This window comes from Pteropus medius, unplaced genomic scaffold (assembly GCF_902729225.1).
Source record: "Pteropus medius unplaced genomic scaffold, Ma_sr-lr_union100, whole genome shotgun sequence".
In the NCBI taxonomy this organism is placed as follows: domain Eukaryota; kingdom Metazoa; phylum Chordata; class Mammalia; order Chiroptera; family Pteropodidae; genus Pteropus; species Pteropus medius.
The window spans coordinates 10697039-10724451 of NW_024356249.1; the positions used below are offsets into that span (position 1 = coordinate 10697039).

Here is a 27413-nt window from a genome sequence, read left to right on the forward strand (position 1 = left end):
AAAAATTGGAAAATTTGAAACACTGAAAATAGAGAATAGTCAAGAACTCCTATGTACCAACTGTCCGGATTGAACAATTATCAAAATGGTCATATTTGCTCCATCTGTCCCCTATTCTTTGCTGAAATATTTTAAAGTATATCCCAGACATGATGTCATTTCATCCTTCCATACTTCAGTATCATCTCGAAAAAATACAGCCATTTTCTTGCATCACCACAATGCCATTATCACACCTAACGCAATCAACAGAATTATTCCTGTTATCACCCACCATAACTGGGGCACTGAAAGCTGGTACTCGCCGAAGCCAGAATCTTTGCAGGGAGGCCCGGGTCTCAGTACCTTTCTTAAGTTACCCGCACCCATGGTTCCGATGTGCGGCCAGGGTTGAGAACCACTGCCTCGATCAATCCAGGTTCCTGCTATGGGGTCTGACACAAGCTCTGTGAATGTCCTTTAGCCCCTGATCACATCGTACAAAACAACAACAACGACAACAACAAAAACAAAGGAAAAGGTGACAAGCCATAGAACAGGATGAAGAGAAGGAAAACAAAAGCATTAAGAAGCCAGCAAGATACAGAATCCCCTGTGCAATGCAAGGCTGCCAGATCCTCAGGAGACGAGGCCCACTCAGTCTCCCAGATCCATCAGAGGTCCAAGGGGCCTAGGAGAGTTGTTGCCAGCTGCTGCCCGGGCTGCCCACGGGGCCTTCGCACCTCACACCAGGCCAGCCCGCATTATTCTTATTTCCAGCTCTTCTCGCTTCTGTACACGCTGTCTCTCTGGCCTAATATTCTGGCAGACTCTGAGCCTCAGCACCTGGTCTTAGGATTAATTAGGCCTGTAGTGAGGCGGGGTGTGCCAGAACTTGGGTGTTGGCACTGGGGTTTGGGATCATAGTCTTCAATTTTACTTATTTATTTCATTTAAAATAACTAAACAAAACATCCCACAAAAAGATAAGGCTGTATCACTGCAGCTAAAAATACCTATACTGAGGGCGTCTGCTCACCAGCTCCTCAATTAGAGATGCTACAGGGTCCTTTGTGAGCTGGGTAGTGTTGGCAGCTCACAGGGGCTCTGGGTGGCTGGGGACAATCCCTGGAGCAGTAACTAGTGACTGCTAGATGAAGGGGAGCTGGTGAACAACCATTCAGCCAGCACGATTGGTAAACATCAGATAATTTACAAACCCCTCTTTGCCTGATGGACCCACTGCCCAAGCCAAGAAGCCTCTTGCCTTCTTCTGCAACAAGCCAAAATGCCATCTCTGAGGATGCCCCAAACTAACCAGGGACAGTTCTCGACTCCCTGAGGTTCATACGAGTGTGATGATAACTAGTGGAGGTTAGGCCACCCAGTCTGGCTCAGGGTATGTTCGTGTTGCTGGACAGTTTCCAAGTGTGGGTTAGCGGTCACTGGACACGGGTCAGGCCTATGGTGGCCTCATCAAAGGGATGCTTTAAATGTAGGCTTGACATCTAACGGGGGAAACTGAGTGGCGGTGTAGGACATCATGGCAATTAGGGCCTCTGGATCTGTTTTGTAGGTCCTCTCACTACCTAGGTCATTTAGTCCAGCACATTCATTATGACTGGGGAAAATAAAGCCTCAGGGAGGTTAAATGATTTTGCTCAGGTCACAGATTTCGCAAATGGAGGAGCTAGAACTTAAACACGGGATTTCTGATTACAAGTGTTTCCTTCATTCCACTATACTGTGCTATCCCAATGAATGGATTCATTCCAAGCATTCAACAAGGGCTGGAAGAGCTGTGGGAAAAGACATTTTCAGTTCAGGTGCCAAAGGGACCAAAGAAAGTCAGGTGAGTGTTCCCGGGATGACCCGAGAATTCTGCAATCCCTGAGGTTCGGCGGACTCAAGGGTCAGACTTAGCAACCAGATCAGTTGTTTGGTGGGAACAGTGATGACATCACAGGCCTGTGATCATCCGCCAGAGAGCCAAAGACATTCCTTTCTCTGCCCCGGAGAGTGAGAAATAGCTGGTATTAGCCTGACTAGGGGCTGTCAGGAAAAAGGGGCAAAGATGAGGCCACTGCCGTCCGGCTCGATGCAGACATCGATCTTTTTCATCTCTTGACATTGTGTGTGACCCTTGTGAAGGAATTTAGAAGCTTAAGTCAAGAGCATGAGAGGACTGGGTCAAAAAAAGTATTGAGGAAAAAAACTCAGAGGTACGAGGAGAGGTGCAGATTACGTTCGGGGGGAGAAGGGTGCAATGCAAACCAAACACGTCCTGATGCTCAGTGTGGGGAAGGGACTGTTTGGAGTCCTGTGTTGTCCAATATGGTGGCCGCTAGCCACGTGCGGCTATTTAAATGAAAATTTGTTAAATTTCATTAAAGATTCTGTGCTTCAGTTGCACTAACCACATTTCAGGTGCTCAGTATCCTTACGGGACTGGTGGCTACCATACTGAACAGCGCAGATAAAAACGGTTTCCATCACAGAAAGTTCCACTGGTCAGCGCTGGTAGATTCTGGTTGTCTTCTCTCATATCTTGCTGGCCACAACGAGTAATTTCCGAGACCCCTTGGGGAAGAATTGAACTTGGGGAAGCTAGAGGGTATCATTACCTACTCTCCAGTAAACCTCACCCTAGGAACTCAAAGGAGCCGAGGGCAACTAGGAGCGGGAATCCCCCCGTGCACCAGGTTCACCAAGGCCCTCTTTCCCCAGGGCCGTGTCTGAATGTGCACAGCCACTCTGACCTTTGCACATTTTATTTCGTTTCTATTTTACGCAGTTTTAATTGATGTTTAATATAGCTTAACTCTGCGTGGTGTTCCAAGCCCCTCACCAGGGGGCCGCTCACAGGCAGAAGCACAATTAATAGCAATCCCCGGAAAATTATGCCCTGTATCGAAGCTGTCATTGCACCATATAAATGCTTATTACTACTATTGAATTCTCCAGCCTTGACACCTCCCTGTGTTTACTAGGTAGCAGATAAACCTCTATGTTTGTGCCTTCCCTACTCTACCACACCATCAAGACTAAATATAGCCCTTGTGTGTATGTTTAGCTCCATTTAGCTGTGCTTTGGAAAAGGAAAAAAAAAAAATCAGAGTTAATAAAATTAAATTGCCGGAAAATGTGATTTGTTCCTCCTCCACTTGACAACCCCTTAAAAGACAAACAGACGTCACTGCTAACAAGATGGGTAACCAGCCTCAGCTACAGGGTGGGTGTAAGCCCAGATCCTAATAATATAGCAAGGCTTTCGGATCAGCCTCCTGTGAGAGTAGTGGGAGCAGGGCTAAGAGCACAGGATGCTGGGAGCAAGAAATGGCGCCCGGGGTCCACCCTGTGCCCTGGCCGAAAGTGACCAGAACACGGTGCTTGAGCTGCAGTCCTTCCTACCCAAGTAGCTCGAGGCACTCCCGGCCAGGAAATTTCACCCCCGCCCCCATCTCTCAGTAAAACAACAATGAAAGCTGCCCCCCACCCCAAAGAAAAAGGAAGAAAAACCCCTCAGCTTAGAACAATTTCCATTCCTTGGTTGTTTCTTTTGAGTTCTTCTGAAACATAGTTTTTGGCATAAAAAGACAGCAGCTTTTCTACGACTGCATTCAGGGAAAGCAATGGAAAATTCCAGGCTTGTCGGACGGACACCTGCACCCCCGCCTAGGTCTTTGCAGAACGCCGAGGCCACAAATGACTTCTTCCTCTGACTTAGCCTCCTGACTGGCCTTATGTCCCTAAAATAATACGGCTTAGAGAATGCACATGTTTACCTCTTCTGTCTGCCACTGTCACTCACACCTACTCCCTTTTACATGCCACCATTAAAATCTCCACTTATTACTTGTAAGGCAAGTGGATGAACAGGTGGTGGCGGCTGTCGTCTGGGAGGCATGGTGGGGGTACAGGTAAGATCAACATCATGGGAATGTGGACACTTTAGCTCCCCCCTGAATTACTAAGTGAAGGTGCCCAAGTGATTAACCTCTTCATGCCTCAGTTTTGTCAGCTCCTGGGAACTGTTTGGATTGGATAAATAACGTCTAGAGCCCTTACAGCTATAAAGTGCTCTAATTCTGTATTCTGAAGGTTGTATGCTCAAGTCCTTGGAAACTGAATGGGTCATGCCTATTTCTATTTATAATCCATTTTTTATTTTTGCACTCAATGCTCTATGGAGAAATGTAGATTTCTATTCTAAAATTTTCTAACCAACAAAGGATGAGCTCTATTTTAGGTTGTTTGACAGGGAAATGTTTTTAAGTAGATTGAGTTTCCAATATTACATTTGCTTTGCCTTCTTCCATCTTCCTAAAAAAGAAGTTTCTAAAAAATCAGAAATGCTTTCTGTACTCAGGCATAGCAAGAATGAGGCTGTCTTGGCTGAAGGAAGAAGATGGTGCCGATCTCGGGCCCCAGTGGAGCAGGACTATTTGCCATCTGCTGCATTCGCTGCCTCATCTCCAAATCAGGCCTGGTCCATAGGTTGCTGCAAGTATTAGGAGCTAAGCCACTAGGCACTTCCCACCCATGGCAAGCCTTGACCCCTTTGTGCTCTGGCTGCCAAGACTATCTGAAAGCAGGGGGCCACTTTTCAGCTTAGGATTAAAACTCGTGCACTAAATGGAACTAGACCGCCCTCCCCTCCCCGCCACCCCAAACCCTAGCTTTAGAAGCTTTAGACCAAAAGGGAAGAAGATCTGTCCGAGCAAGCTGAAGAAGGTGATGGAACTGTCAGAGACTTCCCCTGCCCCATCTATGCAGGCCAGACTGGTTTATTAATGATCCATGAGAAAAGAACAATTGTCCTGCTGGCAGCTTCACATGTAATTACCCGGCTTCACAGAGAGCTGGCTGCCTTCTCCACGTCTGGCATCTGCAGAGCGACCTAAGACAGTGACACTGGGTTTCTAGCGAAATCTCCCTACTGGGAGAGGTGCATCCAAAATACTGACCTTAACCCACTGGGCATTCAAGAAACATGACGCGATGGCAGTCTTCTGGAGAAGCCATGCTCTCAGAATGACACGAAAGACTACATGCTCCTTGAGGGCAGCCACCAACTCTGGCTGGAAACCGCTAGTTCCACTGGTCACCATAAACTGCCCATTCAGGTAAGTAGTTCCCTCTACTAGGTGCAGAGGTCATGGAGCAGGACCAGCATCCAGGTAGGCTTCCAAAGACTGCCTCCTCAGCCAAAACTCTACACAGACAGGAGTTTCTGGGAATTGGCTCCCGCTGTGCAAGGCAACAGACTTCAGCACAGTGGAGGGGCTGAGAGGGCTTAATGGCCCTGCTGGGCGTGGTGGACAACAGCTGCTTCTGTGTGAATGTGTGGGCTGAAAAACCAGCAAAATTCAAACTATGATATACAAAGAGAAAAGAGGCTGCGTTAACCAAGCTCTGCCTTTGTAGTCAGTGCTAACTTCTCTTTTAAGAGCCCTGGGACTCAAAGACCCTTGGTCATCCCAGCAGGTGAGTGAAGTAATAAGTATTTGCGATTCGAGACGCAGTTTTAAAAATGAGCTCTTTAGTGCACAGCACCTGAAATGTCATGAAGGGGGTCTCCATCACCTTTCCCAAGTAAGAATAAGAGGGCATTTACACACACACACACACACACACACACACACACACCCACCCCCCCTCTCCTTTGTTTCTAGAGTTAAGCAGCTGATAAACGCTGTTTCCATTCTTCACGCCCTGGTGGATACAAACCCCTCCTAAGCAAGAGAACCTTTCCTTAATCCCCTGACTCACATTCGACCTCAGGTACCCCAAATTCCCTACAGTGAGCCAAAGCTACTTGAGAAGGCTCATGTAGGGAATGACAAACCTTTGCACCTTCAGTGAAAACAGAGCCAGTTCACAGGGGTCATGGGCTTTTCACTCATCACACTCAATTTATATTCTGTAGAAAAATAAATAATAAAGGCAGGCTGTGCCCTTTAGAAAAACAAGGGGGAGGGAAGTGCTGGGTGAGGCAGCAACGTCCATCAACTGATGCCAGGCTGTCTCTTCTTGAGAGCACAGCACATGTGGTGAACCCCTCCAATAAAGTCAGTCAAAGCACAGGCTGCATAGTCATTTTCTTGCTCATTACCTGCAGTCTCCTTCCTCCCCCAGCTCTGATTATAGGAGCCAAACACAGGGTTCTCTCATTCCCGTTAAAGCAGCCTGGCAACGACAGTAACCCCAGCTGCAGATCAGCAATGTAAGAGGCAGAGGGAGAGGTCACTGGTGGCCTGTTAGGAAATGGATAGCTTATGACAAATGAATTGGTACTGCCTGCTGTTTTCACTTGCTGTCACTTTAATCAATAAGGGAAAAGGTGAATTGCTATTGATCTCTTTAACACCTCTCAATGATACTGTACCAATTACAGAAATGCAAGGGGGAGGGTGAAAGAATGAAAGAGAAAGGACAGATGAAAGGAGTCTGGGCAGTGTGAGAATGCTCTATGTCCCTGGAGTTAGTCTTGCTGTCACAGGGTGTTAGGCACGCTTAGATGCACGTGTGAATGTGTCACGAGGAGCCCTTCCTCACTCCTTGAAGGGCTGGCCATGGAGAACAGTCTCGGGGTCTCCCTCTGCACTCCATGTGCTTGCTCTGCCTCGTCAGGGCAGCAGGGCACGGGGAACCACATGGCTTCTTTTGATGCAAGGCTAGAAGTCTGTACGTCGGATTCCGAGGCCTGATTTTTTAAAAGTTGCCACACTTTAGTGGTGGTTGCCTGGACTATTTCAATAGCTGACTATAATTCTGTATGGGAAGGCAAGAATCTAAAGCTTCAAGGGCAATCTCTAGCTTCGCCTTTCTAACCCCACCCCTGGGTCAACTGCCAAAAAACAAAACAAAACAAAACAAAACAAAACAAAACAAAAAAACCCCCCAAAACCAGACAGGCAGCAGGTAAGCTGAAATTATCTTGCATCATTCTTGATAATAACAAAGCTCATATCATGGCTTCTGGGGTTCAAGTGTGTCCTTTGAAACACGCTGAGCTGAGAGACATGCCACAGAGATTGGAGGCTGGGGTCAAAATGTGAGAGATCTGATCGGAATTCTGGGACAATGACCACACGCGGACAGGGAAGATGACAAACTGTACATGTAAATCTCTAGCCTTACCTAGAGAACCAGGAGACGGGACACGTTGTTGTGACAGATGGGCGTAACACCCATAGCAGGAAGACATACCCTTAGAGTCTGATTCTCAGGGCTTAGTCCAACCTGTCGGCTGTAAGGAAGACCGAGAGAACCCTTCGGTACTCCGGGGCAGCTTCTGCTTATTGGCACCAAAGTCGTGTCAAGAATACGGCACCTTAACACAGATTTTATGGCAGAAAAAGGGAAAACTGACCAAAATTTAGCACAGTGAGGTAAAGAATAGTCGGTCAGAGCTTGGTGTCTAGGACCAGCAGTTCCGTTTCATCAACTGGGTCTAATTATTCAGATGCAGAGGAGGAAAACTGACCAGCGGTCCCTCTCCAAGTCACACAGTGCCTTTGGCTAGAGTATGGTCATTCATCATCTGAGGCCTGGCAATCCTTTTCTACTGAGTAGGACTAAGTAACTGCAGGGCCCCTCAGGAACCTCAGCACCACGTCTTAGTCATCACCTTCCAGCATTCTCCGGGCAGAACAGGGCCTAATGCTCTCATTTCACAGATGCTGAAACCAAGGCAGGCAGTCACATGTCAAATATGAAACAGAATCCAACCTTAAAAACTCATGTGTGACAACAGTGAGAGCCCTTCAGGATGCTCTTGGCACTCTTCCTTAAACGATTCTCTAGAGACAATAACTCAGGGTATAACTGTGATTCTGAAACCAGTGACAATACGGTTTGCCAGTCTCCCCACCCTCCTCCCACAGATATCTGAAGGGCCAAAACGTAGAGCAAAATAAAATGCAAGTTACAAAGCTGCTGATGTGTTTCGAGTGGAAGTGCTGAGATTATGAGGAGGAAGTAGTTAAGTGCACCCTGGGCGTTTGGGAATGGCCACGTCTGCAGCCCTGTGAGCTGATGAAGGATGCGCTCTGGCTGTCTCTGCCAGGCAGAAATAGAGGTTGGCCCTGCCCTCCGGAGGTGGGGCGTATGGCTGTGAGAGGGCACAAAGACAGGAAACAACTACTTAGCAAACACCAGTACCCTCCCCTCCCTCAAGGAATCTTCCAATTCCGAAAGTGACCCTATTCTAAAATTACCAAGTGGCACGTGGCCAGGCCAAAAATCCATATCCAATCAGTGGTAATGGACTATTTGTTGCATTTCCTCATATAAGGTTGCAGCATTGCTATAAAAATCCCGGGTCAGTAGTTTTAGATTTGTTTAACTAGAGAGGTAACAGCATCTGCAAACACTGTAGAGACTTCTGAAGTGAAGTGGCATATGCGGCCCCCGGTAAGGGATGGAGAGACCTGTTGGTCTTATTTGCATGATCATTCGCCTCTAGCTGTACATTCAATGCCAAGATCCTTCCCTAGTAACCATTAAATAGAACCCCACTGCATCAAGAAAAGGGAAAGGGAGAAGAGGGAGGCATTGTGCTAACCTGGGAAGAAAAAGTGAAGCAGTTTCCATTCAACTTTTCATTCCTGACTCCATGGAGAGCTTTTGTTCTCACTGCAGTGACTGTCCCAAAGGATTTGTCTTGGGGTCCTTTGCTTGACTCTGGTTAAGACCTGGACATTTCTTGAGAGCTTCTTCCTGATATTCTCCAATCCTCTAATTTAATACAGATCAAAAATAAACCTACGGCTGTCTTAGACTGCTTTGGTCATAGTAAGGTGGTATGGGGACAAAAAAGAGCTCTGCTATTCCATCAGAGGATAAGGATGCCAGGATCCAGATAAGTCATCCCTGTGTCCCTCATTTTCAAGTCGCAGTGACACTGGGAAATGAGCAAGGTCAAAAATCTCGTGTAAACAGAGGGAAAGCATGGAGCGCCATTGGTATTGGCAGAACATCTCCAAATGCCACTCTGGCCGTCCGAGTGTATAGCAAAGCTACTCGAGACATATTTCTCAGATGTCTACGCGGCATCTGTGGGGTCCTAGCCTCCTCGCTCTTGGTAATGGCTGGTTTTATCCATCTACATCAAGGTTAGGACTCCTCGGCACTACCTCCAGACCTTCGTTTTCCCACTGAACATTACACTGCCTAGAAAGAAGGGTTTTAACGTATAGGACTTTGCAGAAGTAGAGGCAAAGAGACCTTGTCTTTTATCTTACTTTGTAGAAGAGACCAGATGACCCCTGATGGTACTTAAATGTTCTTTTGAAAACTTAGACCAAAGATGGCAAATAGGTATCAATGCGAGTGTCAAATCCATTCAACTGGCAGTAGCTTGTAGGAGCCTTGTATTGAGAAGGTTCTGAGCCCCAAGGCAAAGTAATGCTGTGACTGGTTGGAAATGTCTTCCATGGACATAAGACTGGACGGGGTAGCATGTACGTATTTGCCATCACTGGCTTAAGACATGTTTGGGGCATGAGGAGCACTGGAGAGAACTAACTATTGTTCTTTGTTGATTCTAACATGAGTGCTACTCCCAACACACATGCCCAACTTACTTCCCTATTCTGGAGATAGTGGTTGGTCCACACTGAAATTCTAATGATAGATTTTAGCTAAACCCCGAGAGAACTTTGACTCATAATAAAAATGATAATGCAAGCTGTTGTTCACTGAGCATTTACTCTCGACCAGGGCTCCAGTGCTAAGCACTTTACATATGTACACTATTCCCACAATAATGCTATAGAAAAGGTACCCTTGTTATAGGTGAGACCATTAGATTTGGCAGGATGGCTGCACTGCACAACCCCAGGGGCACCATTCATACTGAATTCTATTATGTACTGAGATCGCTCTGGTTTTAGAGAGGCTAAGGAGCATGTCCAAGATCACACAGTAAATGGTGAAGCTGCAATGAGAACCCAGGTCCGACTCTGCACACGTTACTAACAGAGTTCTTGTTAAGTGACCAGGAAGGGAAAGATGCCCTTACATGTTCTGGCGATGGGTTTAAGAATGAGCTTGTCCTTCCCGAATATGTGACACATGTTGTTCAGACCAGGTTAGGGTATCTCTGCTATTAATTCAAAAGCTTGCTCATAATCTTATTTCATGCACCACAGCATTTCATAACAGACCACTGGTCACTTTCATTTTCAAAATCCATTTAAGTTCAGCTGACCAGAAATTGTCACGGGTGGAGTGGCAAATGGGAAGTTCATCAATAAAGCCTGGTTTGGACCATAGAGGATCTCGTCCAGTGCTTGGCAACAGACACAGGGAGTGGCCATGCTAATGACAGGAAGAGGGCAGGGTTAAGATTGGCTCATCTAGCAGAACAGTCACTCCTGTGTCCTTGGGGGAGTCACATGTGAAACACCAGAACGCTAGTATTACCTGGAGAGAAAATGCAATCTACAATCTGCTTACTCTTTGCTGGAAGTCTTGCTATTGTATATTAAGAGCTGTGTTCTAAAAAGATGTCAGCTGAATTATATAATTCCAAGGGGAAATTATTAACATTCAGGCAGTAGGCATGTCTGGGAATGGTCAGGATAAACAGAACAGGGAGGCACAAGGCCTAAAGACCCCCAAACATGTCAGCATCAACACTCACACTCAAGTCTACATGGGTGTTAGGGTCTTATGTGAAGCTCTTCCAAAGACAGAGAGTGGGCAAGTCTGGATGAGGTCATATTTTGTGTGGAAAGGAAATATGATCTGCTAGTCAGAAGATATTAATGAAATAGAGATCTAGTTTCCAAATTAGGCTTCCAGAAGGAAGTGGACAGACTTCATAAAAAGAGATTTCATTTGAAAAACAAAAATTCGTAACTTTTTCTTCAGCCCTTTCTTATTAAAAATTAGCCCCCCACCCGCCCCCCTTTTTAAGAGAACACTTACTTACCGAAGCTCAAAAAGCAGTGAGTATTCAGGATGATTCAAGAGGTAAGAGAAACCAGGAATTGTTGTCACTAGGGGCATCAGATACATCTAATTAAAATAAATGGCACCCAGCTCTCCTAGCACAATCCTCACCTCTGAGGAGCCCGGCAGTGTCTTACTCCTGACAGCAGTTCTCCATTTGTTCTGGGTCACAGGCTCTACAAAGCTATACAGAAGGTAGACCAGGAGGCTGAATGTGCCTGGCAATAGCTATCTTCCACAGGGATGGCTCGTAAAGAACATCATTTTATGGCAGCTAAGCAGACAGTGTAGAATACAAGAGGTGGCAGGGTTTCTGCTTAGCAAGGCTCTATTTGAAGGATTTTCATGACCTTGTATTTGTAAAGACAGTCTTGTGGTGAACTAGTAAATGCATTCTCCAATGGCAACCAGTGCCCACTGTACTCACTTCCAGGCCTCGCTTTAGATGAGGTTCAAACTAAGTACTGTGGACCATTCTAGGGGAAAGGTGTAGGAGGAAGTTATGTTTGGGACACTGATGTGGGTCAGAACTGAAAACGGGGCGGAAAAATCAGTGCCGGCATCTGCCCTGGCATTGCTGAGGCTTCTACTTGTGGAGGAAACTGAATTTGTCAGGTTTAAGGATTATACCTCTTATTTTCTTTTATTGGTAGGAACAGTAAGAAAAACAAATTGAATTGGCAGAGAAAACATGAAAGTCTCTCAAGGAAGAGTTTACAATAGTAGGGACCAACTCTCCAGGGAAAGGAAGAATCCTTCTGCTGAAAAGGATGTTCTTCCCCGGGATAGAATTATGTCCTTGAGACCTTCTTACATGTCCCGAGGAGGCCCAAATCTCTTGAGTTCCTAAACCTTATTCCATGTATTCTGCCCCCAACCCCACAGCTAGCCTAAGATGTGAATACCAGCCTCTGGAGGGCAGTGAGGCCTGTCAAACCTGTAACAGTCAGCTTGTATGACATAATTACAAGTAACGGGATCTTATCCAAGCCCAAGAAAAATTAGGCCCAGCAGCCATTTCAGAAGAATGGGTACAATTCTATGGTTGACTGGCTATGAAAGTTCCGTGCAGAAGAACACAGAAACAGACACTGGCCTAGCTGAACCAGCAGCTTTGCAGAGAGGAATCCCACTGGAGCGAGCAGTTTGTTGGCATCCATCAGCATATGCTGCGGAGATTGCTTGGGGAAGCTACCAGTGACTGGCTACCCGAGTTTAAAAGCTGACGCGGGGGAGGAGATCCAGCTGCCAGGGAAAAGGAAACAAAGGGCAATGTGACAAGTATCTCCCATTCTTCCTTTCAATCTCACCTCTTCTCATTTGCATTTAGGGGCTGGAACAGGATTAGAGGGCCCTCCTTCCAGCACTTTTAGAGATACTGGGCAAGGGCAGGGAGCCCAGAAATGAAGGGGCTGTAAGTGGACAGATAACAGCATGGTATTCTCATAGTGCTTACAGCTTATCACTGAACAAGAATTTGTTGACTTGAACTTCAAAATAAGCCCTTCACCTCATTTAATAGTTTGATCCACAAAAGCAGAGGATGGGAAACATATTAGGGAGGGAAAGAGATGAGTAGCTTAAATTAGGAGAGTGATGAAGGGACACTAATGCTCCCTATTTGAATTTTTTCAACACATACACGTTATTATCTCATTACTATTAAGTATCCTGTTTGGACAAATGGGGGAGACCCAGGGAGGTCAAGGTCCCATGGTAAGTGCACAGTCAGGTCTTGGTGAACTTTTACAATGGAAAGTTATTGAATTAGTAGCTGTGTCTCCAGCCTCAATACTCCCAAGTCTTCCTCTCTGCCCCATTAATGCTGAGCTTTCCAAAAGAAGCAAAAGAATAGGTTTTCTTCCTAATCTCTAGACTTAGGTCGCAGGGAATCAGTTGATTTAATGAATATCTATCTATTGAGTATCTCTTATACACTAGGCAAAAATACGAAGAACACAAAGACAAAAGCATGGTTCCTGTCCTTGAGCTTAGAATCTAGTGGGGAGACCAACACAGACAGATCCCTTCAACGTCATTGGTCAGTACATGACAGCTCTGTGCATGGGGTGCTATGGGGACTGAAGGAAGGGCATCTTACCTAGCCTGGGAGATCAAGGGAAGGCTTCCTAGAAAAGGAAGTGTATCCTAAAGGACGGGTAGGAATAAGATGGCAGAGAAAGGGAATGGTTGATAAAGTACGTGGAGAGCTTAAGTTGACCTCAGGGATGGGAGGGATGAAATGGAATGATACATATGGAGAACTGTGAGTATAATAAGGCCAGTTCTGATGAGATACAAATCATGAAATGAGTAATGGGTGAGACGTGAATTTGGAGAGGTAATCAAGGATAAATGTAAACTAAAGACATGAGACTTTAACCTAGAGGCAGTGGGTAATTCTATATTTATACACAATGTACTTGCTTAGATTTGTCTTTTAAGAAAGATTGGAAATAGGAATATAGATATATATGATCAAATTGAAATGAAGATAGGTTACAGAGGAAACGTACGAAAAGTAAGGCCCACAAAGGTCAAACCACACATGAAGCAAGAACCAGGCAGTAAACGATGTGAGAGCTGTGACAAGAGCAGAGTAAGTGTTTCGGGGCGGCATGGCCACAGGAAATCCCTCAGATCTCACGCGGTCTTGTGAGCATCCAGAGTCGGACTGCGGTTCCTTACAGGATATGAACCATTCTCAGTCACTGCTGGACCCTCGGGGAAGTCCTTTGCAAATTAACTAGCTCCTGACACTTGAGGGCTGTGAAATGATAAAATGGCCAAAAGAATGACTGCCTTCTAATAGCAACATTGGTAAAGTTTGGGGTAGAAAAAGAAATGGAGACATTTGGGTTTTGGTATTTGTTCTAAAATAAACTGTGAAAAGACGCAGGTCACTGGGCATCTCAGTTTCCCGAACAGTAAAAAGGGGATAACATTTTTCTCATAGGTTTGCTTTAAGATTAAAATGAAATATTTTATATGAAAGCACTTTTACACTAAAAAATGCTATATAAACTGTAAGTTTTATCCCTATTAAGTCAGAGACCTTTACCTGAGCCCGTTAAAAGAAAAGAGCCTTAAGTGGAAAACCATCAGAAAGACCACTGGTGGGTGATAACTGTCAAGAGTGTGTGGGGAGGTGAGAAAAGCCTTAGCTCCCACACAGCCTTTCACACCTGGTGGGCTAAGAGGGCTGTTTGGAGGACTGGGCTTACTGCACCACTCTTTCCCGGCAGTGGTGGAGACAAGCTAGAATAGAGCGTCTGTGCAAATACGTGAAATACTGCAGGACAGCTGGCTGGCTTTTCCATCAGGTTATTATTTGTGGCATAGCACTCAGGGAGAGCGGGAGAGTGGGAGAGCAGTGTGTCACTGGCCTCGTCCATACCAGGTGTCCTTTGCCCTCAAAGATTTCCCTCTGGCTTGAACCATCCTCATCGCTTTGACCTAGAGATATAACTTTGCTACTGTTTCTCCTCCCATGTGTCTCCTGGACAGGAAAGGGCCTGCACAGACAGACCGGAACAGGAAGGCTGAGAGAGCATTTACCACAGGGCTTGAAGGGAAATGTGAGGAAGGGCAGAGGTTGTGGGGGGAAGCACAGATTTAGATCCACGGTAAACTGCTCAGACCAGATTATCGTTTTCAGACAAGATGTAGCACACTTGGTGCTGAAACAAAGGAGAACCACTTTCCTTTTATTCTAAGTTTTCTTTTCTGGACGAACCCCCTCCATAAATACATACCAGTACTCACTGCCGAATCCATATTCCCAGAAAGAGATACATGTTCTTCAAACAGCGCCAGCTGCTTGTAATGCTTCTGTGCATCACTGTTTGTAAAAATGCAGGGGGCGGTGGGAGAGAGAGAATCCAGGACTGTGCTCTGGCCACTGCAGCCTGCAGGATGAACTCCCCAGGGGGACACTCTCCCTTTGATGCCAGCAGGAAGAAGGGAAATAGGTCAGGGCAGCAGCCAGAATTTTCGGCTCGGACTGTCCAGCATGAGGGCGTCATTTCCCAGGAGCAGCAAGGGACAATTTTTGAGATCTCAGAGAGGATAAGGGGTCATTGAGAAATGATCAGCAAACCTCTCTATATCTCTCCCCACCTGGCCCCAGGGAACTGCACCTCCTACAGCCTGGAACTGTGAAGAGGGTTAAATTGTGGTATCGCTCTCTTTTAATATCACCTTATGGCCCCCTCTGAAAAAGCACAGGTTTTCCTAACAGTGACCCCAGTGCTGCGTAGGCAGCAGCTGGTCAGTGAGTGCTGGTCAGCTGGCCTCCTGGCAAGGTGTGAAAAGATCCCAAATGACTGTTTTACCAATACGAAGAGCTCCAAAAGGAAGAGATGGCTTGGGATCCCTAGGATCAACGTTTTAGGCAGGGAGACTAAGGCGGGAGGGAATCACTTGCCCAGCACCACAAGATAGCTGGAGTGTGAAAACCTAGGAGCTGGCACTTTCCAGCTAGTTATCCACCCATCAGTTAATGCTACCTCTTACCACTGCTTCTGGGAAGATGCTAGCAATAGGCACAGTACCCATCTGGGAAATCACAACAGACCTCCCTGTCCTTGGCAGTGTGGCAGGGAACTGCCTGAACGAGGCAGCTGTATTTGGGGAGGGGAGGGGTACACGGCAAAGGGGGTGTCACCAACACATGCCATTTAAAGGGACACAGCACTCAGCTCATAGTCACAGTTACAGCAACAAACACAATGATCTCATGTTGCGTGGTCCAGAAGCAGCTGGCCTCAAAGGCAGGGGACACAAGAGCAAACTCTCATTTTTGAGGTTATAACAAGCCACTTAAACCCAACTCTGTACAGCAGAGGTCGGCAAACTTTTTTTTGATAAAGGGACACATAGTAAATATTTTAGGCCACACAGCCTGTCATAACTACCCAACTCTGCTGTTATAGCACTAAAGCAGCCATCGACGGTACACAGAGCAATTAGTGTGGCTGTTTCAGTAAAACTTTATTTAGAAAATCTGGCAGTGAGCTGGATTTGCCTTCCCCTGCTAGACACCAACTAAGTCAGGCTGGAAAGAACTGTTGAGTTTATTGGATTTCCTCTGAGTAAAAGCAAGTAAAGTCTTTGAGAGTTCTGTGGCAGCTTTGGCCTTCAAGGTCACAGAGGGAATCAGGTAAAAGGTAATCAGGTGTCTAACCCGCTGTTCTTCTTGCCTGGGGGGGAAGAACACCAGAACACCTAGGCTAATATCAGAAACAGTCCTCCCAGACTCCCAACTCCTGGAAAGGGACAAAAATCAACGGCTGAGGAGAAGGACCATGAAAAAAGATGGAGAGAAAGAAAAAGTTCAATGAAACATGGCAGAGGAAACACTCAAGAAAATAGAGCTGAGTGACGGCGAGAAATGTCAATGGCTCCACGCTGACTAGCGCCATTGTAAAGCACATTTAAGGAGAGCAGAGCCATCAGGTTTCAAGTTAGTGGGGGGGTAGGGATATCTAAAATGTTAAGAAGAGACTTGTCTGGGAGTGCCCAGGCTGCACATGAGGATATGGGATGGAAAGAATACAATTCACTCTTCACTCAAAGTACAGAAAGAGGCAGGAAGCAATTCCTGGGCTGGCTACCCAAAGCAATGTACTTCCGTTTGTAAACGAGGGGTCACTTTCAGGACTAGGCACCTTGCATCCCAGCATTCTGTCCCTTCCCTGGTGACCCACGTGGAGTCCATTACATGGTCTCTCTCCCACTCCCTGTCCTCCTCAAGTCAGTTTCCCTGTTCTCATGCGGGAGTCCAACGATGGCCAGGCCCTGTGGGACTCACACGGGGCCCAGGAGGTGCTGTGAAATCAAGAAATCTGTGTGCTTCTCCTATCCTGTATGATAACTAAGATTCATAGTAACTGGGAAAAGCATGCAGGGGGTGGAGAAACCTGGCCAAAAATAAGAAGATAAAAAGAAAAATTTTAAGGGGAGGGATAGGACAGGGTCAAGGACGATCTGAGCTAAATCTGATTATCGAGAGTCCGGGTGCAAGGCACAAAACTCCTGTTCGACTGTGGCCATCACAGCAGCAGCTCGGCTCCAGGAGAGATTCTGGAGCAGAACGTGGCGCATTGGAGGCTGCCCTGAAGGTAAGCACTACCGTGAGGTGGGAGGCTGTAGACCCGCACTCAGGCATCCACCCAATCACACGACACTTTCTCTTAGGGAAGGACAGCTGCATCCAGGAGTACCAATGCATCAGGTTTTCTAGATCCTTGAGGAGTGAGGGGAAGAGGGCAAAGAGAAGAGATGTGCAGGACAACTTAGGGAATAGAAATGAAGGTACCATACAGGTAAAAGTAAATGAATAAACCTGTAACCAAACGAAAACCTCTCTTCGTTCCTACACCATTCAGAAAACAGTTTTCATATATTATATAAAGGAAAATACCCCAAAGAATAGGCTATAACTGGTTCCATTAGTCAAAATTCCAAGTTATCCATAGTTTAGGCCATACTTGTCTTTCCGCTGGTAAAAACCTTTCAAAACAGTCAGCTCAAAAAATCTTATGAGCAGCTAAGAAGATGCAGAAAGGTCTTCTTTATCAAGAGACCCCTCCCCCTGCCAACTTAGGGCTGTCAAAGACTGGGACACTACAACCAAGAAAGATAAATATTAACTTTGGATTAGGCTAAGGATCTGCAAACTCATTCACATGCCTGGGGCATCAAAGAAGACGGAGGAAAATTTTATCTTTTTCAAAAGTCAAATATCAGCAAACATACAGATGAAGGTAAGATCATAATAACCATGAGAGAGTAGAAGAGCTTTGGGCCACTCACTCCTTTTAGTGGTCAGTATTCTCTTTGACCCCCTTGTGCTTTTGGATATCACCAGCGGGCCAGAAACATGATCAGGAAGAAAAGTGGCTGGGGAAACAAGAGTTGAAAAAAAAGGGAAAGAAATTTTAGGAGATGAGAAACAACAGGACGATGACTATGGTGAGGGATGGGAAGTGAAACAAATGCGATTTAGGTAAGTGATGAGGATGTCACTAACGTCGCAGGCAATCCAACGTGGGGATTTCTTTCCTCTACCAAAGCACGACAAACAAAAACAATCATCTGTTGCTCCTTCCACTGTAATGTCTTTAGGTCATGACCTTGAATGGACTCACCTGCTTTCTCCAACATGAAACTGCTCTGTAGTTCATGATCCAAAGGCCCACAGAGAGGAAAATTCTACAACATTTGCCCCTTCTACCTAATCACTGGGCCACTTCAGAAATTGCAACAGCTACTGACAGACAACTAGAGAGCCTGGATTCTTGAAATACTTCTCTAGCAGGGGGCTATCTAATCAAAAAAAATTCAAGCCACATTGTGCAGTTACAAAATGGGGAAGCAGGGAAGGCGCCTTGCATGGCAACAGAATTCTTCTTCACAAGCATAAATTCAACTTATCAAAACCAAAATAGAGGGCAATGTGAAACTGATGAGACAATGGAGGGGTTGTAGCCCGCCCCGCACTGTACAGATGGCCAGCAGGGCTCATGACACACCCAGGTGGTTGCAGCTGATGTTTGGAAAATGGAATCCATCTCTCTCAAACTAAGAATTCAGAATTTCTTTTACCATATCACTTTCGTTCACAGACGAGAAGGCAAGTGCTAGAGAAATCCAAAGAGGTGCAACCAATGGCAGTACTACTGCTTAGTCAGGAGTCAACGTGGTGGTTCTCTCGAGGCCAGGGTAGTCCCTCGTGGGCACCTTGGGCTAGCCTGTTCTCTTGTACCTCGCACACCTGATGTAGTCGCTGGTGCGTCAAATCAAAATGAGATGCTGACGCTTATAAATAGGTATTTGTATCACTTGACATCCCAGAGAAGTCCACATGTCTGATCTCAAGGATCTACAAAGACCCACGAGTGAGATAGCCTCTAGGAGCCCACAATCCTTTTGCTCTGTGAAAATTACGATATTGCTTGAAAGCTGGAGGGACCCTATGGATTCCGCTATAAAAGAAAGGACACAGGCAGATCTAAAATCCTAAGCCTGAGCCCAGCACAGTCCCCTGCTGTGCCTACCCAGTAGGATTAGTGACTGGGACAGTCCTGAGAAGATGGATCTGTTGACTATGACTTGATAAAAATTAGCAGGTAGACGGGCACCTTAGCAGATGAGAAGCCTAACTCCTGTCTGTAAGAGCCAGCCCAACAGGCAGAAACAGAAATACAATTAAATTAAGTCAGAAAACCCGCTACAGAAAATGCAATTACTCAAAGATACAAATAAATGTTCAAAGAAAATTGGCCCCTGACAGGGTTAGTCAAGCTTCTAAATCCAGCTGGAGGCAGGCAGCTCAGGCTAATTCGTCAAGCAGGACCGCAGAGCCGTAAGCTCTCTGCATCAGGACCCTGGCTAGGTTGGCCCAGTGATCACCACGCATCCCAGGACACTAATGGTGAGGAACAATTTGGGGGCAGCTAGCCAATGATTCAGGGCTCAAGGAAATACGATGTGGGAAGACACAGAATGGATCATGGATGTGGAGGCTGAGCACCGGAAAAAGTGACAGACTGATCTCTGACATGGCGCGAAAGCCTCAGTCCGAGTGAGCCCCACTTTCTCACCCCTCTTCACACAAGAAGCAACTGGAAGATGTCCTACCTCTCGTTGCAGCACCAGTTCCTTGGTGAAAAGCGTTGCTTCTTCACTGAAGGGCTCTCCCTCTTGCACCAAGCCTGGGAGGTTTCGGGCTCCTCTGGGGCATTCGATGCCTGTGTCAGGAGAAAAGGAGAATTTGTGATGAAAAGGTCCCCTGACACTTCTAATGAGGCAGGCACTGGGAGAGAATGCCATCGTGTCTGAGATAAGGTAGAGGCAGTGGTAGCAGGGCAAGAGTTTAGCTCGCCCAGGTGGGAAAACCCAATGCTATCAGAGCAGCACAATGCAGAGGGGCCCTCCGTCACAGCATCTGGGAACCGTCAGGAGGATCCGGTAAGTTCCAAGTTAGATGTGTAGGAAACAAACACACACACACACCCACCCAGGCGTGTGATGAGTCCTCATCTTATGCTCTTCGCTCCTCACTTACATAAATGGCGCACTCACCTAAATTACACTGATATCCATCCCCAGTCATTCTGCGTCCCGAGAGCCATTCCAGCTGACTCCCAGACATTTTCTCTTTACTATCTGACTTTTACATCAAATTCAAAGGTGTTAACTCTGTGTCATTTTCCTCTTCAAATAAGCTTCCCCCTCTGTCCTCTGGTTATATTTTGGACAATAGTACCATCAGTTTTTCATTCAGAATCAGATAGAAAAACAGAATACTGATGAAGTATTAGGTGTCTGAAGCCAGGGAGACTTGGATTCATATCCAAACTCTATCACTTACTACTTTGAATGGTACAGTAAGTAACTTGGTCAAGGTCACAAAGTCTCCGCCGCCCTATTTGTTAAAACTGGAATGATAATGTATCTATTTCACAGGGTGGCTGTGTGAACTAGGAGAGATTATATATGTAAAATACTTAGCATAATGCCTGACATATGGAAAGGTTCAATATATTTTAGCTCTTATTATTTTATCATTATTATCATTATTACTCTCGGCAATTACCCATGCTTAAAATCTCAGTCATCTTTCATTCCACAACTAGCCTGTAAGATCCCCGAGGACAGAATCCCATCTCTCATACCTCTTTGTATCCAGGAACAATATTTTATACAGAATACGTGCTTACTAACCAACTTAGACTGTCTTTTCTTTTTTTCTTTGATCCAATCATTCACTTTGCAAATATATTTATCGCTAACAGTGCTCATCTATGAAAGGCCATGAACTATGTCGTGTTTTGATGTATAAATCAGATTTATAAATAGCACCCCCCCCAATCATATTGCAGCTGTAATTATGAAGTAAAAAGTTAAACTAGGTTAGAATACAGGAAAACGATCAAATTATGGGGAGGATGCAGTTAGTGCCCATGTCTCTGAATCACTGCTGGTCTTTCCTGCTGCAATAAGGCAGAACGGAAGGTGTAACCTCTTATTTACAAATAGCCTCAGGTGAAGGTAAAAAGAGATTTGGCATGGGAAGGCAAAGTAGGAGGGCATCTAGGCTACTGCAAACACCTGCTGTGGAGCCTTTGGGGGAAAAGGGACCATTGCCGGGACAGAAGGTACATCTCTTATGGATGAAGCCAGGTGGCTGGCTGCTCATGTTTCTGGCCCACAGCACAGATTCAAGGTCATAAAGCTCAGAGGAGAGGGAATGGTTTATACCTTGGGTTTTCAGAGGCTCAAGGAGAGAGCTTTCTCTTCAAGCCTCAAGACCTCACATCAAACGAAATGCGGGACAGGCGGCACAGCATCAGGAGAGCATCTTGAGCTGGTGTCCAGGACCGTTCTCCCACCCCTGCAAACACGGAACAGCTGAAGGCCCTCCCCAAGGGTCACATAGGTAAGAAGATCAGCAGGGCTGCCTCATCCCCGGCGCCTTAGTGCAGGGCTGCACGGGGAAGTGAAACTTATTTTTGTATGATGGCAATAAACTCAAAGAGCCAAAGCCTGAGATTAACCTTGAAGTGAGAGATGGGGCTAGGGTAAACTGGAACGAAAGATAGCCCACGGTTTTTATGGTATCAATAGCCAAAAACACTTTTAATTTTATATCTGCAAACTAAGTAATAATAGAATTGTCAGAGAGAAAAATAAACAATCCTATTGAACTTTTGGGCCACATGACCAGAGATAAAGCATTACTGCAGAAACAGGAAGAATGCTCACATAAGTGTTCAGCAGGCATCTGTCTGGGTGGGATTAAACTGGGGTGCTGTTGGTAAGGCTGCTAGAAACTGGGGCCTAGTACTGGGATGAGGTTAGGGCACTGACTGGAGGGCAGGAACTAGGAGAAAGAATTTTCACTAAGAGCGTACAAAAGATTTGAGCCTCGTTAGTTAAGTAAACATACACACTCTATTTCTCTGTCATTTTCCTGTTATTCTGAAATCTCAAGTGATCCCAGCAGCTCTCTCTCTGAATCCTGGGAGACCACCAAGTGATTAAATCCAGAAAACAAGATGGCTCAATAAGCCCAGGGAGTTATACAAGTCGAACTGAAATGTATTCAAAATATCTTTCAGGAGAGAGTCCTCTGGGCCTGTGGTGACCAAACCTCAAGCCCTCCCTGTAGAGGCGAAGGCAACGAAGGGCCTTTGTTATGTGCTCCTCTGCTTTCCAACAACTGAGCTCCAGCTGTTTAAGAGGAGGAAGCTGAAATAGGCTGTTTCACTGTCCTTTTTTAAGAGGGAAAAAGTAAACACATTCATGCGCATCAATTCCTCTCAGGCAGGTTGATAAGAAAAAGAAGAGGGAACGGAAAGTTGCTTGAGAATGAGCATTATGTCTGCTTTTATCATTTACTTCTTTTCCTCTGGGCTGACTCTTGCTTCTCTTGACCTGTCTTCTCTGAAGTCACCCCTTCCCAGTCAAAACCTGCCCCACTGTCACATCGCAGCTTGGGGTCAGATATGGCTTAGCTGACACTACTTATTAGGACAGAGATAAGTTGCATCTTAAAAAAAGACCCAGTGAGAGCAGGTACCAAAGAGTCAAACCGAGGAATAAGTGCTAGACGAATGAAGGGGGAAATAGACACATATACTGAGTATCCCTGAGTATCTGAGAACTGACATAAGGCCCTAGATCACAAAGCTAGTAAGTGGCCTATATGAACCTTAGATTGTCAGATGCTAAAGTCACTGGGAAAAAGGTCTAGTTTGGAGTTAAACAACGCTGTAACCAGAACGTGTCATGACCTACAATGGAGAGGTGGCAGAAGGCTCTGGGGCACTCAGTTTCTTGCTAGGCAGGTAAACAGAATCGGAGAGTCAGGAGCAGCTGGTGTTTAGACATAGAACGAAAGGGCGCTTGGCACTGGGGTCATCATGGTAGCAGAGTTTCAGGCACTGCCAGGAGTGCAGAGGCAGGTTCCATGCTCTGGGCAGGGGAATTCTTACATGTAAGGGGACCCTAGGCAAGGGGAGGCAGAATCATCAGACCGGGGGCAAAGTGGAAGCGAGAATAGCAAAGGGTTTTATGATACTGGATGTCTGAGTGTTAGAAATCTGATGCACCAAGCTAATTCTGCAGAGGGAGGATTGTGCAGACGAGTGTTTCTCAAACTTCAATTTTTGGTATGACCCATATACACATTTACACATGGGTATATACACTTTATATAACAAAGTTTCCACAAAATAATGGTTAATCTTGACTACATGTGCTGTGTTCTGTCTCTTTTCTGTCCTATTTCTTAAAGAAAAAGAGATGGTTATGACACTGAATTAATTGAAGACCTCTAGTGGGGCAAGACCCATAGCCTGAAAAACACTGGTTGGTATCGGCTGAGGCATGAAGACCGAAGGCTGGCAGGGACTGGCAGGGATGGGCAGGCCCTGATGGCTTCTTGAAGAGTTCAAAGGCTATGCTGAGTGCTTATTTATCAGCTTCTGGGCTTGCTATTGTGTCCCAAGGGGATTAAGGAACAGGTCAGGAAACATGCTGTCCACTAACAGGAAGGCGAACAAGTGGTACCGTTCTAAAGCCGGAAAGATAGGCGTTGGGGCTGAAAACCAGGTGAGGACACGTGCTGTCAGCAGGAAAGGTTCCACTGCACCCTCCTTTCCCAAGGGCTTGGTCAGGAAGTAAACCCTGTGCATGCAGCGCTTTTACTCAAAGCTGGGCTGGGGTCTCCGCTGTGCGGCTTTGTTACCAATACAATGGACTTAAAGAAGAAAAGAAAAAGCTCAAGAAAACAGGGAAAGAAAGCTGGGTTCTCAGAAAGCAAAGCCAAGGCCGCAGCTGATGAGCTGGGCAGGCTGACAGGCAGCAGTGGAGTGCTCCCAAGGTGGTAAATGTGAAGTGAGATATCACGGGAGTTCCAGAAGCTCCCAGCCCGGTGAGGAAGTGCCCGTGGTTCCGGATTGTTACTATTATCACTAATAGCTGTCTTTTCTGATAACTCACCGGTACAGTGCTGCCTGCTGATAAGGACGTATTAACTCGCTGTGCCTCCAACATCACAGGTGCAGGTTAACTGTCAAGAGTCCCCCGACACTTATAAGCCATTCAAAGAACAGAAACATTGTGATAGTAATAAAAAAACGCTGTATCTAAAAAAACTCCCAAATATTCTCAAACATTTTCCTTCCCTATTATGGGGGTGTACCAGAATGAAGAGAGAGACTGGACCTGTGGGGCCTTCTCGCTGACTTCTGCCAAGGGCAGATGCGGAAGAGCAAGGCAAGACATGGCCCCCATCTGTCTGTTCCACGTGGCTCCCTGACCACTTCGAAGCCCTTCAAACCTATCTGCCTATAGCTAAAAATTCATCATTTTTTCACATCTTTTCTATGCTTTCTGGGATATGATGGTTGACCAAGACTATTTAAAACAACAAAAAAAGAGATCTGCCTGATTCTGTATGGTTTATAATTCATCACTAGCTATCAGCACATCATGGTTCTGGTTTCTGCTCTGCCACTGACAAGTCTGAAACCTTTCTAGGCCTCATGGTCTCTATTTACGAAATGAGGGAGCTCCGAGTCTCCCTGGCCAGAAAATCCTACAATTTTGGTTACGCCCTTTAGAGATTCCTTACCCAAGCCGTGACTCGTAGAGTACAGGGTGCCTCCTTTTAAATTTAAAATGCTGGACTACAGAACATTCTATTAAAAAGAAATTATACATTTAGAGACATTGACTAACTGGGTCAATTAGCACAAACACTTTGGTCAGTCAGCTTTGGAGAAGAAGTACAAATTCTTGTTAATGATACGATAATGGCTAAATAAGAGATTCTATTGATGGCTATGTGAGACTCTATTTCACTCTATTTTACAATGTATGTTGAGTTTTATGATAATTAAGCCTCCAGGTTCAAAGTGTGTTTGCTTTTTCCTTTATTGAGAGCTAAAGGGAAGTTGTGGCAAATCCGCCTTAACTAGAAGTGACTGCTTTGCAATGGTACTCGGTCCGGCAAACAAGAAACCAGGCACTGGGTAAACAAGACTCTAGTGGAAACAATAACCAATGGGAAGGATCTGTCAGTGGGCGCACGCACGTTCACTGTGCACTCGCCATCACACTGGACATTACCAAGGGAAGGGCGTAGGAGGCACGCAGACATAACCTTTGCCTTCTGCCTACTTAGGATACTTACAAATGCCACAGTTCATTTCGCAGACCTTCCTTCTCTCCACTTTGTAAACACACATCAGTGCCTGCTTTGGGCTACGCGCTGTGTTGGAAGGTGAAAACTCAGTGATGGAAAAGAAAGACTTTGTGCCAATGAAGCTTAATTACAGCGTGAAAACGTTATTTTCCTCTACCATTGTGTAAGGTATGTTATCGGTGAGTGAATTCACCATTCAGACTATAGGTTGCAGGATATTAAGAAATCACGTGCAGTAATTAGATTATGTTAGGCAGATGCACGTGTGTCTAGGAGACCGTTGGTAGAATGTACCAGACAAATCACTACGGGGCTCACCATGCCAAGTCCCTTGCTAAGGGTCAGCCTCAGGCAGCTGTGCTTTCCTGCACACGACCCTGGCCTCTGACCTCTCCCCTCACCACAAGCTGCGGATGGAGGTCAGAGTAGAAGGTGGAGAATGACAGGAAGGGAGGCCGGGCGGGCTGTTGTTGTACCTGATTTGCAGTCAGGCTGGCAGAGGGAAAACAGCGCTGTACAAGTAGAGGTATCAGGTGAGAAAAGGAAAATATCAGGTGAGAAAAATTCTGGAATTTGAACTGGGCGGTGCACAAAATAAGCCCATCAGAGTTAGAGGAAGGAGGGGACTGACTTGCATCGATACTGGAGCACGAAGGCTGGATAACTACGGCGACGTCCCTGGAATAATCTCGGGCCCACAATGACCCTCCAGGTTCCGGAACCCGTGAGATCTGACCTAACCTTGGATCTTGTTAAGATTTTCATGAATGGGCCCCTAAATCTGCTCCCTCTCCTCACTGCTACCAGGAGCAAGCCTACGTGAAAAAAAGATCCAAATAAAATGAAGTTGCTTCTTAGGGTGGGTACTGTATCATATTCAGATTTTATTCTTTCTAGCACCCAACACATTGCCTAGCACACAGTGGCACTGTAGATCCTCAACAAATGTTGAATGAATGAATATCAGTGAGAAATACTTTTGAAAAGAAGTAAATATACAGAGAAGGAAATGGCTAATGAACTGTCAGGGCTATAGACCTTATGCAAATACCAGGAGAGGGACCGACAGAATCCCTAACTCCATACATCCCACTTTCCCATGGTTACATAACACTTCAAGGAAAAAAAAAGAAAGCAAAGCTACTCCCATTCTCTTTAAATTAGCACACTTGGGAAATGCAGGTTAAATACAGAGAAATGGTCAACACTGACCCACAAGCGCGACCTGAGGATGGAGCACGGCAAAGATGTTTAGTTCCCAGAACGACAGTGGAGGAAAACAGTTCCCACGTCTAACCCTATGTTCAGCTCCAGGCAGCTATGTGGCCACATGGAAATGCAGAAAACTGGAGCACATTTTAAGGGAGCAATAGAAAATGACGCAGGGGTGGGGAGGCCTTCTTTTAAAGGAAAGATAAAAGGTGCTAAATCTGTACAGCTCGGCTGAGCAGTGACTAAGAGGGGTGACACGATAACAATCTGCAAATATCTGAAAGGTGTAAACACAAAAAGGAGGGAAAATGCTTAGTCTGAAAGCAGGGGGTGTAATTATTAGGGGAAAGAAAATCTGGACGAAATACCGGAAAAACTTAGCATGGGGATGACTGCTGGGTTATAAATAAGTTTTCTGATGGAAATGAGAACGCTAAAGCTGAAAGGTGGCCACTATGCCTACCCTCTGCTTACGTGAAAGCGGCCGAGCCCAGGGAACTGTGATTTTATTTGCTATATTTAGGGAAAGACTTCTTGGATAATATTCAGATCTAAATACCTCTGCTTTAAATACTGCTCCCTGAAACTTCAACGTAATTTTTGTTGCTCAAACCACAGAGAAGACAAAATTGGTGGTTCTGGTGGAACTTTCAGAACAAAAACAGGCTTTATCAGCTAGCGTGTGGCACATGCGTGGAGCTGAGTATAGAGCCAGGGGACAGACAGCGGGAGACACAGACCAGACTCTCTCATCTAGTGGGACATCTTCATCCCTGGTCTCTGAGACCCTAGGGAAGATTGCTGTAAGATGCAGGTGGGAAACTGTGGATAGCTCTTCCTCCTTTCTACACACACAGTCCCTGGAGTAAACATCAAGGACACGGCAAGGCACAGAAAGAACACCAAAATAAGCTTCCTGTCACACTGACTGCATTCCAATACCTTTGCCTGAGTTCCTCCTGCTGCAGCTAGACAATTTATAACTCACAGACTCTCAGCAGAGATTTTTACCCCCAGATTCAATTAGTTCCATTTTTATACC

At 45.8% G+C, this 27413-nt stretch overlaps 1 protein-coding gene across 1 annotated transcript in view; it reads right to left on the reverse strand.

Annotated features, from left to right (window-relative positions):
- SND1 (staphylococcal nuclease and tudor domain containing 1) overlaps positions 1–27413 on the reverse strand; it is a 390995-nt gene that overhangs the window by 76208 nt on the left and 287374 nt on the right. The window contains exon 16 of the mRNA XM_039860623.1: positions 19585–19694. Coding sequence (XP_039716557.1) covers positions 19585–19694 — 110 coding nt within the window. The remainder of the gene's footprint in view (positions 1–19584; positions 19695–27413) is intronic.